The 12902-nt window shown below is 57.9% G+C and overlaps 1 protein-coding gene across 2 annotated transcripts in view; it reads left to right on the forward strand.

Moving 5' to 3' along the window:
• Nucleotides 1-12902, forward strand: part of NOS1 (nitric oxide synthase 1) — a 65986-nt gene that overhangs the window by 37207 nt on the left and 15877 nt on the right. For both annotated transcript variants that reach the window (XM_069030797.1, XM_069030798.1), the window contains 10 exons: nt 554-686; nt 5832-5969; nt 6407-6552; nt 7414-7576; nt 8651-8742; nt 9181-9322; nt 9766-9905; nt 10308-10482; nt 11236-11337; nt 11965-12159. In XM_069030797.1, coding sequence (XP_068886898.1) covers nt 554-686; nt 5832-5969; nt 6407-6552; nt 7414-7576; nt 8651-8742; nt 9181-9322; nt 9766-9905; nt 10308-10482; nt 11236-11337; nt 11965-12159 — 1426 coding nt within the window. The remainder of the gene's footprint in view (nt 1-553; nt 687-5831; nt 5970-6406; nt 6553-7413; nt 7577-8650; nt 8743-9180; nt 9323-9765; nt 9906-10307; nt 10483-11235; nt 11338-11964; nt 12160-12902) is intronic.

Consider the following 12902-nt stretch of genomic DNA (forward strand, 5'->3'; position numbering starts at 1 on the left):
TGGCACCGCGTGGGCCGGGGCAGCTGGCGCTGGGTGGGATACCCTTGGTTCCCAGCCTTCCCCGCATCCCCAGCAATTCCAGGGGCAATCCATCCGTTTGCTCGACTGAAATCACTTCCACTCACAGCATCTGGAAAGGTCAGGGAGAGGAGAGAGAGCTCCTGGGAGCCTCCTGTTTGTTCTGGGGCTTTTTTTTTCCCCTCTTCCCTGCTCATAAACACCGAGCTGCTCTGCAGGCTCCTTCTGCCACGAGCTTTTCCAGCCTCCTTTCCCCATCTCCTGTTTTCCCTGGGTTCCAGCTCGGGTTTTGGGGTGCAGAGGCTCTGTTGTGGAGCCAGCGTGGGCACAGGGTTCTCCTGCTGCTCCGAGGTGGAACTTCCATTGTGTTTGGGTTGTCCTCACCTCGCTGATTCATCGCCTTGGCCAGGGCTCAGCCTTTCCTTCCTTCCCGTGGGGCAGTGGCCAAGTTTTCGCTCCTGTGGGAAGCAGCGGGAGCAGGACCTGTGCCCGTGGTCCCAGCACCCAGCGACCCAAATGATTTTTAACCCTTCAGTTTCAGGGAAGAGGAGAACAACCCCCAGAAAGCTGTGCCGGTGCGGATGGAGAACGAGCGTGTCCTGGGGGACCTGTGGGGGAAGAGCTCCGCCCCCGTGGTCCTGAACAACCCCTACTCCGAAGCAGAGCAGGTAAGAGCCCATGGCCGGGGCTGCTTTGGGTGGGAAAACCAAAATTCCCAGCGTTTGCGGGAGTGTGACCCATCCCAGTGGGTTCTCAAAGTACAAAGACCCTGTGGGGACAACGTGTGGTTGACCCCAAAAGCTGGAGGTGACAGATCCCAGAGCCCCTTTGGACCAGGAGCTGAAGTCCACAAGGTTCAGGCAGGGAATGGAGGTCACTGGAGAATGATGCTCTTCATCCAAGGGCTGACGTGGGATGGGAGCCCAGCCAGGGACCAGGACGCTGAAGCCTCCCTGGGGAATGTGATCCCTTTTGGTGGCACCAGGCCAAGCTGCATCATTAAAGGCGTTTGGATTCATCTGATGGTAATTGAATAGAGCACTTCAGAGAACGCGTTCCACGGAGCCTTTTCATCTCCTCACACTCCACGGCCATCAATTCTCAGGCTCCCTTGCCAAAGGGAGATTAACTCCACGTCTGTAGCACAGCCAGAGACGTCAGGCAGACCCTGCCAGGCCACCGAGATCACCTCTGGGAAAACATGACGTGTGTGAGCTCTGCCAGCGCTTGGGCAAAGGGTCTCCCTGATGGGATTATCCAGGGCAGGACATGGGGAATGGACTGGGATCATCCCCTCCCACCCCCTGCCATGGGCAGGGACACCTCCCATTGTCCCAGGCTGCTCCAAGTCCTGTCCAGCCTGGCCTTGGACACTGCCAGGGATCCAGGGGCAGCCACAGCTGCTCTGGGCACCCTGTGCCAGGGCCTGCCCACCCTCCCAGGGAACAATTCCTTCCCAATATCCCATCCAGCCCTGCCCTCTGGCACTGGGAAGCCATTCCCTGTGTCCTGGCCCTCCATCCCTTGTCCCCAGTCCCTCTCCAGCTCTCCTGGAGCCCCTTTAGGCCCTGGAAGGGGCTCTGAGCTCTCCCTGGAGCCTTCTCCTCTCCAGGTGAGCACCCCCAGCTCTCCCAGCCTGGCTCCAGAGCAGAGGGGCTCCAGCCCTGGGAGCAGCTCCGTGGCCTTCTCTGGACTCCTCCAGCAGCTCCAGGTGCTGCCTGTGCTGGGCCCCAGAGCTGAATGCATTTTTCTTGGAATCCTGCATGGAATGATGTTCCCATGCACTTTTGCAGCCTCCCAGTGTCAGACACCCATGGGGGAGGGATGGACACGAGACCCTCTGAGCTGGTGCTGATGCCCACTCAGGGCACTGGGATGCTCCTGCCCATGCTGCAGGGCTCTGACCAGCCGGGCCGGGTGCTGAGGTGATCCATTTCCACCCTGCCCTCTACTCAGGACCGTGGCCCTCAGGTGTCCCAGCAGCACAGCCAAGCCTCGGCGTGGGCATCACCCCACACGAGTGGCAGCACCCCCGAGCCGCAGCAGCCACTGGAGGGATGTCCCTGGGCAGCCCCACGTCCCAGCACGTGGATAATGCGGTGTGGCAGGAATCCCGAGCCCAGGGACAGGTCAGGGCTCCTCCCCCTTTGCCCCAGCTCTGGAAAGGCTCCGTCTCCCTGCCTCCTTCGCTAAGCCCCGTGCGTGTCCGTGTCTGCTACCATAAGCACTTTATAACCTTCTGTGTGCAGAGCTTAATTTCTCTCTGTGTTGGGGCTGCCAAAACCGCCAGTCTTAAGCTGCTATTAAACTCTTTATTATTTTTTTTTTCCCCCACTGGATGCGCAGCTTTCTTTTTATCCTTCTTATCCCCGAATCCTTACGCCTGCTCTTCTGGAAGCGGCGTGGCTTTTCCCCCAGCCGTTCCCCGGGGCTGTGTGCAGTCAAGGCTGCTGAACTTCTTTCAAGCAGCAATAAATATTATTAACACGGGGGAAAGTCAAGCCAAGTGGGAACTTTCCTTGCTTTTTTAGAGCAGGATTGGGTGGATTCACTTGGCCAGGTGCTGAATGCTCACTGAGGCTCGTAATGAGGTGCTGAAAGCCCCGCTAGGCATCGATCCCCATCCCTCTGTTGTTTTTTACGAAGCCACACCGCGTTTTTCGCTGCTTTCCCAGGAGCCCGATCCCCCTGGCCCTAAACCTGAAGATGCCGCGGCTGCACCAGGTCCTGCTTGAGTCCCCGGGGACTGATTTGTGAGCAGCTCGAGGGCAACCGGGAGCTTTGCGCCCGCGTAGCTCTCGGGGGAAGCGACTCGGAGCAGCTTGCGAGGGTGATTTGCAGCTGTCTAAAGGCCACACTCTCAGCCGAGCGGAGTTGATGCAGCCTGGAAGGAAAATGTCAGCATGGAAATAAATCCACGACCTGGCTGCTGCCGCTGCCGCTGCCCTCCCGCAGCCGATGCGGCTCAGCCGAGCGGGTGGAGGCAGGGTGAGGACCTGTAGAGCCCCGAGCGGGAGGTGTCCGCTGTCCTTCCGTCCCCACGGAGCCCCCAGGGCCATGGGGCGCGTTCCCCTGCAGGAGCGGAGAGCTCCGGAGCCGCAAAGCGCCGGCGCTTCGCTCCCGGTAGATGCTGTTTGCATAACGCGTGTGCGCCCCGGCTGCCGCAGTTGTCGCCCGGTTTGTCCCGCTCCTGAGTCACCGATATCGCAGCTGCCTAATTAAAACATGAAAGGATCTCGCACAGCCTCCCTGGCACAGCGACGGGGAATATTTGGCTTCGGTTTCGGCGTGCAGGGAAGGCGCACACACACACACACACACAGACTCCCACACAGAGCTCCTTCCCAGCCTCCTCTGGGTTCTCTCTCTCCACAGCTGCTCCGGGATGGGGTTGTCAGACCTGACACCTCTGCTCCAGCCTGGCTGGCATCCCAGGATTCAGCATCCCTCTGCTCCGTGGCCCTCTCCCAGCAAGGGTTGTCGGGCACTGGAGCAGATTAATGAGGTCCTGTTAATCCCTGGAAGAGTCCAAGGAATGTCACTCAGTGCTCTCTCTGGCTGACAGCTTGGTGCTCACTCCAAGGTTGGAACCAACCGTCTTGGAGATCTTTCCCAACCTTAAGGACCCTGTGATTCCAAGATTCCAGCTTGCCCAGCTCATGCAGGGAGAAGACAAAAGGGAAAGGGAGCAGCTTTGAGGGGGTTTGAGGCAGAACATCTGCAGGCAGACGTTCAGCAGGCAGTGTCTCCCCGCTTGCCCCGAGGATGGGGACACTGCTCCATCCGCATTCCCAGCACGTTTTTGGGCCATACCTGCTCCAGCAAGAAGTCTTTTAGCAGCACACCCTGTCAGGAGGTCAGAACTCCGATTAAAAAGTGCTGGACACAATCAACACTTCCCGCCTGGTGCTCCCGGTTTCTGTCTGGCAGGTGGAGCTGCGGGTGAGGATTGGTTCTGGTTGCATCTCTGAGCTGTTCTCAGCTCGTTTTGCCCGTCTCAAAGAGCTGCTCTGAGCAATCGGGCTCACAGGGAAGGTGGCAGATTGTCCCCTTTGGTCCTCAGGGTGGGTCAGGGAGCACAGGATGCTGGTGGTGACTAAAGAATGATTTAATTCTCTTGGAAGAGTAAAACAAGCAGGGGGAAAAAATGACCAGGAACTGCCACTGCCTTCAGTCAGGTTAGATTGCTCGAAATTGAAAAAAAATGAGCTTAAAAAGAATGTTTTTCCAGGACTACATTGAGGAGGCTTTTTATTTACTGCTGGGTTTGAGCTCAAAATGAGGTTTTATATTTGGTTTCTGCAGCGAGGAAAGGAGAGGCCGAGATGTGGTGTGTGCTCTTTTGGCTTCAGGGCATGGACTTGGACACACTCCTTGGGAAAATCATGGGATTTGTGACATGAGGAATGTCAGAGCTCCATGGCAGCACAGCCTGAGGGGGCAGGGAGCAGCTTTTGGGAACTGCCGGGGCTAAGGAAGGTCCTGCTGAGGGGTCAGGCTGTAAATCCCTGCCTTCCCCTGCAGCCTCTGTCCCTTGCTCCCAGAATATGTTTTCAGAGCGTGGCATTACACTGCGAGCCTCAGGCTGCCTGAAATCCCTGTTTTCTGGGGAAAAATGTCAGGAGATTATGGTAAAAAACAAGAACTGAACAAAAAGTCTGGCCAGCAGTGGCAGCAGGGCAATGCCGAGGTGTCTGCTCAGCCCAGGCTGTGGAATCAGCCAGGCATTCCCTGTGCTTGGAAAAGCAGAGCAATCCTCTGGGAAAGTGGGAACGAGTCAGATCTGGAGCCTCAGCTGCTCTGTCATCCCTGTGGCTCCTGCTGCTCTCCCTGCTGAACCAGGAGCTTCTCCTACCCTGGGCTGGTTCTTTGCCTGGTCCTTCAGGCTGGATTTGTGCTGCTGCTGCCAGTCTGTGACCGTGAGCCCAGGACCCCGAAAAGGAGAGTGACGCTGCTGAAGGCAGTGCCAGCTTCAAGGAAGCTTCAAGAAAACCTCGCAGATTAATTCAAAAGGGACACCAGCCCCGGGATTCGTGTAGGAAGGGACAGCAGATCCAGTCTGTGCAGAGTCTTGAAGAGGTGCCAAGCACAAGCAGGTTTGGCCAGGATGCTCTCAGGTGTCCTCTGGAGAGCTGCAGCGACAGCACCGTGGTGCCAACGATGGAATTACATCCCTGTGTGAGATCTGATTCCTAGGAGACAGATCTCTGCTTCCCAGAGGCACCGCAGCCTTCCCTGTCCCCACTGGCAGGCACCGGTGGCTCCTTAAGCTTTGAATGCTTGGGGTGAGTAAGGGCCACGGCAGAAAATTGCAATTTTATCTGTGAAAATGTGCAAAAAGAAGCACCTGTAACCTGTTCTTCTCCTCACAAGCTCTGTGCTGGCTGGGGCTCTCCCCGTGCTGGCACAGAACTCCAGGAGTGCTGGATGGGCCCATCCCAAGGCAGAGAGTCAGGGACAAATCCAACTACTCGTGATTCAGCAGCACCCCCGCTGGGATAATTTATCCACCCTCATTCCTACATCTTCCAGCGTTGGTATCAAAGGAAAACTTGAACACAACATCCTCCCAAGTCACTTCCACCTCTGATTTCAACTCATTCGCCACAGGTTTGGCCATTCCATAACCAGACACCAGTTCTTAATTCCACCGCTCCGTTGTGGGATCCCAAACAATGCCAAATACTGGGATAATGCACCTCACCTGGCTGTGCCAGCCCCGGAATTCAAGCACAGGTCCTGTGTTGCTGTGACCTTTTCCTGTATTGTGCCGGTGCATTCTGACCTCGTGCCGGGTGTTCCCTCTTTTCCAGCCGCCGCCATCCGGGCGCCAGTCCCCGACCAAGAACACCCTCAATGGGAGCCCTTCCAAATGCCCCCGGTTCGTGAAAATCAAGAACTGGGAGACGGGCTCCGTGCTCCACGACACCCTGCACCTCAAGACTGCCATGGTGAGTAGAGCTGGTAGGGCTGGCCAAAATTCCCTGAGCATCAAAGAGTGGATGGCGGCGTCTCCGAGATGGGCTTACCCGGGAATGCAGAAGTGGAGGAATTCAGTCTTGTCTCCAGGAGGGTTGGAATTTCAAACCTCTGGTGCAATAAACAGGGAGAGAGGGAAATCAATCTGGGATAAATAAGGAGAAGCATTTGACTTCGTGCCAAGCTGGGGTGAATCCCATCTCTCCGATTGTCCAGATCGGGGGGACAAGAGGTGACTGCACATGGCCTGGCTGTCATCCCACAGCACCCCCAGCCAGCTGGGAATGTCCCTGTGTGTCAGACACCCCCACCCTCTGTGTGGGCCATCGCTGGCTGCCCCAGCCCAGCTCAGGTGACCACCGGCGCCGCGGTGGCTCCAGAACGTTCCTGCTCCCTCCTGTCCCCTCAGGCCACGGCGTGCACCGAGCAGATCTGCATGGGCTCCGTGATGACCCCCAGCCCCCACGTCCGCAAGTCAGAGGACACCAGGACCAAGGAGGAGGTGCTGCTCCTGGCCAAGGACTTCATTGACCAGTACTACTCCTCCATCAAGAGGTGAGTGCTGGTGCAGGAGGCCCGAGGCTGCTGCTGGGGCCGAGATGTCACACGTGTCACCTGCAGAGCTGCCCCAGCCCTGGGACCCAGCACAGGGAGGACCTGGAGCTGCTGGAGAGAGTCCAGAGGAGGCTCCAGGATGATCAGAGGGATGGAGCAGCTCTGCTGGGAGGAAAGGCTGGGAGAGCTGGGATTGTTCAGCCTGGAGAGGAGAAGCTTTGGGGTGACCTCATTGTGGCCTTGTAGGGCCTGAAGGAGTCAAGAAACATGGAGAGAGACTTGGGACAAGGCATGGAGGGACAGGACACAGGGAATGGCTTTCCACTGCCAGAGGGCAGGGATAGGTGGGATATTGGGAAGGAATTGTTCCCTGGGAGGGTGGGCAGGCCCTGGCACAGGGTGCCCAGAGCAGCTGTGGCTGCCCCTGGATCCCTGGCAGTGCCCAAGGCCAGGCTGGACATTGGGGCTTGGAGCAGCCTGGGACAGTGGGAGGTGTCCCTGGCCAAGGCAGGGGTGGGATGGGATGAGCTTTAAGGTCTTTTCTAACCCAGGTCATTCCATGGTCCCATGATTCCATGATTCCATGATCTGATCTCCCACACTTGCGAGTCACAGCACGGGGACCCTCTGGTGCTCCTTGAGCAGCGGCTTCTTCAGTGGGGTCTCACTCCTGGTGTTTGTTGTGTCTCTGTGCAAGTCGCTGCCCTCTCCCCCGGCTCCTCGCTCCCCTGTTATCCCAAAGCTGGGATAACCATCCACACAAGCCCTGTGTGTGCAGGAACAAGGAATTCCAGGTGGAGAGCAGCAGCATTCCCTGCCCTCCGCCTGACCCACCACCTCCTCTGCTCCCAACCTGCACAGATCCGGCTCCAAGGCCCACATGGAGAGGCTGGAGGAGGTGACCAAGGAGATTGAGGCCACTGACACCTACCAGCTGCGGGACACGGAGCTGATCTACGGGGCCAAGCACGCCTGGAGAAACGCGGCGCGGTGCGTGGGCAGGATCCAGTGGTCCAAGCTGCAGGTGAGCACCAATCCCACCAAAAGCATCCAGGAGATTCCTGTCAAAGGGTTTGCTGGAGTTTGGGAGAGGCAAATCCTGCTCTCCAACCTCTGGGAAGCACAGCACAGGTACAGGGGCAGGTGTCCAGCACGCACGGCTCCCCTCGGCAGATTTGGGATGTTGGCAGGAGCTTGAAAAGCGTCTGTGGGGTGGGTGGAGACGAGGTGGCTGTGTCTGAAATGGAAGCTGGTGCTCCCAGGGGACATTTTCCAAAATCAGATCCTGCTCCAATCCATTTCCCCTGCTGCTTCCAAACCTGTTGTTCCACCTGGAGAGAGGCAGCAGGACACATTTGTCAGTACTGAGATCCAGCAGGAGAGGGTTTGGCTCAGTGCCCTTTTGGCAAGGGAAACGCAGAACAGGGCTGGAATATGTGATCCCTAGGGAATCCCTTGGTGCAGGGATGTCCTCTCCTCCCGTAACCTGGAACAAATCTAGTGCTGCTGAGCAGTTCCTGTGGCTGCTCCACACAGGGAATGGGCACAGCCCCTTCTGTGATCCTCCTTCCTGATCTCCCCATGCTTTTGTGGCTGCCCCTGGATCCCTGGAAGTGTCCGAGGCCAGGTTGGACAGGGCTTGGAGCAAGCTGTGCTAGTGGAAGGTGTCCCTGCCATGGGCAGGGTGTGGAATGGGATCCTCTTTAAAAGTCCCTTCCAACCCAACCCATTCCATAATTCCATGACTCACTGTCCCCCAGAGCTGTCCTGTTCCAGCTTTGAGTGCTGATCTACAGGAGAAGCCGGGCAGAATCCGTAACAGTGGGGGGATAAGGCAGGCACAGCAGCAGGTTGGGAGCACGGGAACAAGGAGGATTTTGCCTGAGCAGCAGATGAGTCACCTCTCCAAAGCAAAAAGGGCAGCTGGATCTGATATCCACATGTTCCAAAGGCAGGGAACACATAATTATGGGGGTTTAGATCCCTGAGAAGCCACGGTGGTGCCTGGAGTTCTCCGTGGGCTGTGTTGCCTCTGCCTGGCTCTGCCCCAGGAGCTGGAACATCCTGCAGGATCCCCACCACTGCTTCCCTGTTTCAGGTGTTCGATGCCCGGGACTGCACCACAGCCCATGGGATGTTCAATTACATCTGCAACCACATCAAGTACGCCACCAACAAGGGGAACCTCAGGTGAGCCACCAGGGAGTCCCAGGGTTTGTGTCCGAGGGCCTCTGGGTGTGTGACAATCCAGCTCTGGGCCAGCTGGAGTTGGCTTTGGGCCACCACACAGACAGCACCACTCCTGGGAAGCGTTAGAGGGACCTGATCGGGCCTGAAGGAGTCCTGCTGGTCCAAGTCTCTCTCTTCTTGCTCCCTGTGGGACCTCAGAGGGCAGATTTCCCCATCATTTCCCCTTTCCCTATATTCTGCATCCAAGGCAGACCGTGGACTGCTGAAACCCCCTGTTAGCAGCCAGGAGCTGGCAACACCCCGTATTCTGGAGCCGTGACTTCCTCCAGTGTGCCAACTCTTTGGGGCCGCACCCAGAGGTGGTGGCAGGTGGGGACAGCACCTTTTCCTCCACTCCTGCTGCTCCTGGCATTCGCCAGCGCTGCCTTTCCCTTGCAGATCCGCCATCACCATCTTCCCGCAGCGCACGGACAGCAAGCACGACTTCCGCATCTGGAACGCGCAGCTGATCCGCTACGCCGGCTACAAACAGCCCGACGGCACCATCCTGGGGGATCCCGCCAACGTGGAGCTGACCGAGGTACCCAACCTGCCCTTCCCGGGGCTGCTGGGGACACACGGGAATGCTGAGGGATGAGGGGCTGGGTCAAGCAGCTTGGGATCGGCCAGCGCGGCGCCGCAGGGTGAGGTTGGCTTTGTGTCACCCTCAGGTATTTTTCTGGGAATAAAGGCTGGGTTTTGTCACTTTTCTGCTTTTCTCACCTGTTTCCCTTTCACCGTTACAGACACGAGCCGTGATCCTACTGGGGTTCTGTTCCAGGCTCATTTTTAGCCCAAATCCCCCTGACCTGCCTGTGGGTGGGCTGGGACAGGCCACCCCCTGTTGTAGCTCCCTTGGGTGGAGGTTTTTGGTCAACCAATGCTGTTGAGATCCATGCCCAGGAGCGTGCAATTCCCTACCCACAGTGCCTGAAGAGCAGGTGACCTGCTGGGACATCAACCCTGCCTTTATTTTCCCTGTAGATCTGCATCCAGCAGGGCTGGAAGGCGCCGTACGGGCGCTTCGATATCCTGCCCCTGCTCCTCCAGGCCAACGGCAACGACCCGGAGCTCTTCGAAATCCCGCCGGAGCTCGTGCTGGAAGTGCCCATCCGGCACCCCAAGTGAGTCAGGGGCAGCCCCAAAACTGCTCAAGGGGATCAGCAGGGCTGAGCTCCTCTGGTTCCACCTTTGCCGTGGCTTGGGGGCTTCACCCAAGACCCTCTCCCGGGTCCTCCCTCCAGTAAAGCTGGCAGGGCCGGGAAGGAAGTTGTGTCCACGTCTCAGGGCTTTCCCTCATATCCAGATTGATTTTCTTGGGAAGTTTCCCTTTCCTTGCTGTCTCCCAGGCCTTACACCACTCTGTAGTCACTTTGTCCCCATAAACAGCCCCAAAGGGAGGTACTGATGGAAATGTTCTGCTCAAGTCCTTCATCCTGGTGGCAAAGTGACCGCCCCCATCCCCCTGCCTGCACTGGGCAGGGAATTCTCGGCTGGTTGCCTAATCCTGACATTTTTCCTGGCAGGTTTGAGTGGTTTAAGGACCTGGGCCTCAAGTGGTATGGGCTGCCAGCCGTTTCCAACATGCTCCTGGAGATCGGGGGCTTGGAGTTCTCCGCCTGCCCCTTCAGTGGCTGGTACATGGGCACGGAGATCGGCGTCCGCGACTACTGCGACAACTCCCGCTACAACATCCTGGAGGTAATTCCTGGTGCTCCTGGAGGGTGAGGAGTCACTGGGGAGCAGGCAGGACACTGGGAGGGCGTTGCCTGGAGTGGGAGAGTGCAGGATATCCCCTCTCCTGGAGCCACGTGGGCAAGGGTTGGCAAAACCTCTGTGTCCTGTGGGGCCAGCAGGTGTCCGACAGAGCGGGTGTGATCCCTGTGGAGCTTCCCAAGGAATCTTAGGGATCAGCAGGCGCCTCGGTTGAGGTCAAATGCTGAAACGTGAGAGGGTGCTGAGACACTTGGTGGCTCCTCAGGGACCACCTGAGCCTGTCCTTGGGGAACCTCCAGCTGGTCCCACAGCTCAGGGACTGCCCACACTGGGAGAGATCAAGCCAAGCCATGGGAAGGTCTCCATGCAGGGGATGTGGATCCATCAAAACCTTCCAAGGAATGCTGAGTTATTCTTTAGAGGGGCTCCATCCCTCCCCAGTCTCCTGAAACCCAGCAGGGTTGGAGCAGTGTGAGTGTCCAGCTGCTCCTGGTGGCCTTCTCAGCAGCGTTTGGCCACCTGGCCCTGCTTGGGGTGGGGGAGTGGCCGTGCTCCTGCCGTGGAGAGGGAAAGACAGGATTTCTCCCCAGAGGAAGGCACAACATCAGCCCTTCCCTGCCCCGTGGGTGCCTTGTGTCAGCCTGGGCCTCTCCTCTGGGTTCCTCTGCCCAAGCAGACATCTCCAATCGTTGGGTTTTGGCCATTAAATGCCTCCCCTCCTGCCGTGTGTTGTTACAGCAAGTGGCCAAGAAAATGAACCTGGACATGAGGAAAACCTCGTCGCTGTGGAAGGACCAGGCCCTGGTGGAGATCAACATCGCTGTGCTCTACAGCTTCCAGGTTCCTCAGGACGCTGCTTGGTCTGGGCTGGGCTGGAGGGACATGGGGAGTGGGTGGGACCGACGTGGAGACATCCACCCAAGGATGACTGGGCCTCCCTAACGTGGGCTGCTGCAGTGAGATCTAATCATCTCCATGCCCTGGAGGTTGTAAAACAGCTCTGCCAGCACCTGAGTTCTGCTGATCCAGAGGGAATATCCCAATAGAGGGAAAACCCAGCCCTTCTGGCTCATCCATGAGGCAGGAACTGGCCTGGGTTCTCCCCCAGCCTGCACTTAAGGGCTGAGCAACAAAACCAGTCCTTGGCAAGCCAAGCTCAGAGGGTGGGAGTCCTTCCCAGAGCTGGGTCTGAGCTGCCCCACTGGAAGAGCTTCCCAAGGTTCTGAGCAGAGGATGCTCCATCCCATTGATCCCATCTTTGCTCGGCCCAGGACAATTAATGGGGGGAACATAGAAGCCTCCTTGGGAAGACCAGGGTCAGCAGCCACCTTGGATCATCCCCAAAGGTCCTGTAAGACCATGGGAGTGAGGAATATTTGGGAGAAACAGCTCCAAATGTAAAACTTTGACTTTTGCCCTCTGGGGTGCGTTGACAGCTGCTGGCTCTGCTCTCTTGTCCCCCGACAGAGTGACAAGGTGACCATCGTGGATCACCACTCGGCCACCGAGTCCTTCATCAAGCACATGGAGAACGAGTACCGGTGCCGGGGGGGCTGTCCCGCCGACTGGGTCTGGATTGTGCCGCCCATGTCAGGCAGCATCACCCCGGTGTTCCACCAGGAGATGCTCAACTACCGCCTGACGCCCTCCTTCGAGTACCAGGTGCTGGCCCCACCTTCGCCTTCCACCGGTGCCTTGTGGCCACGGGCGGGGTGGGCGTGGGAGCTCAGGAAGGAGAGGGGCACCACCCGATTCCTTCCCAGGCTGTCCCTCAGCTCCGTGACGAGTCCGATTGACGTTTCACCCTAACGCGGTGTAAGAGTGGGGTCCCGCCCCTCCTTGGGAATGTGGGACCCCTGAGCTCCCAACTTTTTAATCACACGGAGCTCCTTCCCTTTGGAAGTGCCTAATGGGTGGGGGAGGAAATGGCCTGGAAAGCACCTGGATCCCTGCCTTTCCAGCTTGCAGGATTGCAGGGATGGCTTCTGTATCCCTGCCCATTCCAGGAGCAGGATTGAGAGGATGGCTTCTCTATCCCTCTTCTCTCCAGCCTGCAGGATTGAGAGATTGGCTCCTGTACCCCTGCATTTCCAGCCTCTATCCCTGTATCCCTGCCTTTCCAGCCTGCAGGATTGAGAGGAAGGCTCCTGTATCCCTTTCCAGGCTGCAGGATTGAGGGGATGGCTCTGATATCCCTGCCTTTCCAGCCTTTATCCCTGTATCCCTGCCTTTCCAGCCTCTATCCCTGTATCCCTGTCTTTCCAGCCTGTATCCCTTTCTTTCCAGCCTGCAGGATTGGGGGGATGGCTCCTGTATCCCTGCCTTTCCAGCCTGCAGGATTGAGGGGATGGCTCCTGTATCCCTTCCTTTCCAGCCTCTATCCCTGTATCCCTTCCTTTCTAGCC

The sequence above is a fragment of the Aphelocoma coerulescens genome, chromosome 15 (assembly GCF_041296385.1).
Source record: "Aphelocoma coerulescens isolate FSJ_1873_10779 chromosome 15, UR_Acoe_1.0, whole genome shotgun sequence".
NCBI classification, from domain to species: Eukaryota; Metazoa; Chordata; class Aves; order Passeriformes; family Corvidae; genus Aphelocoma; species Aphelocoma coerulescens.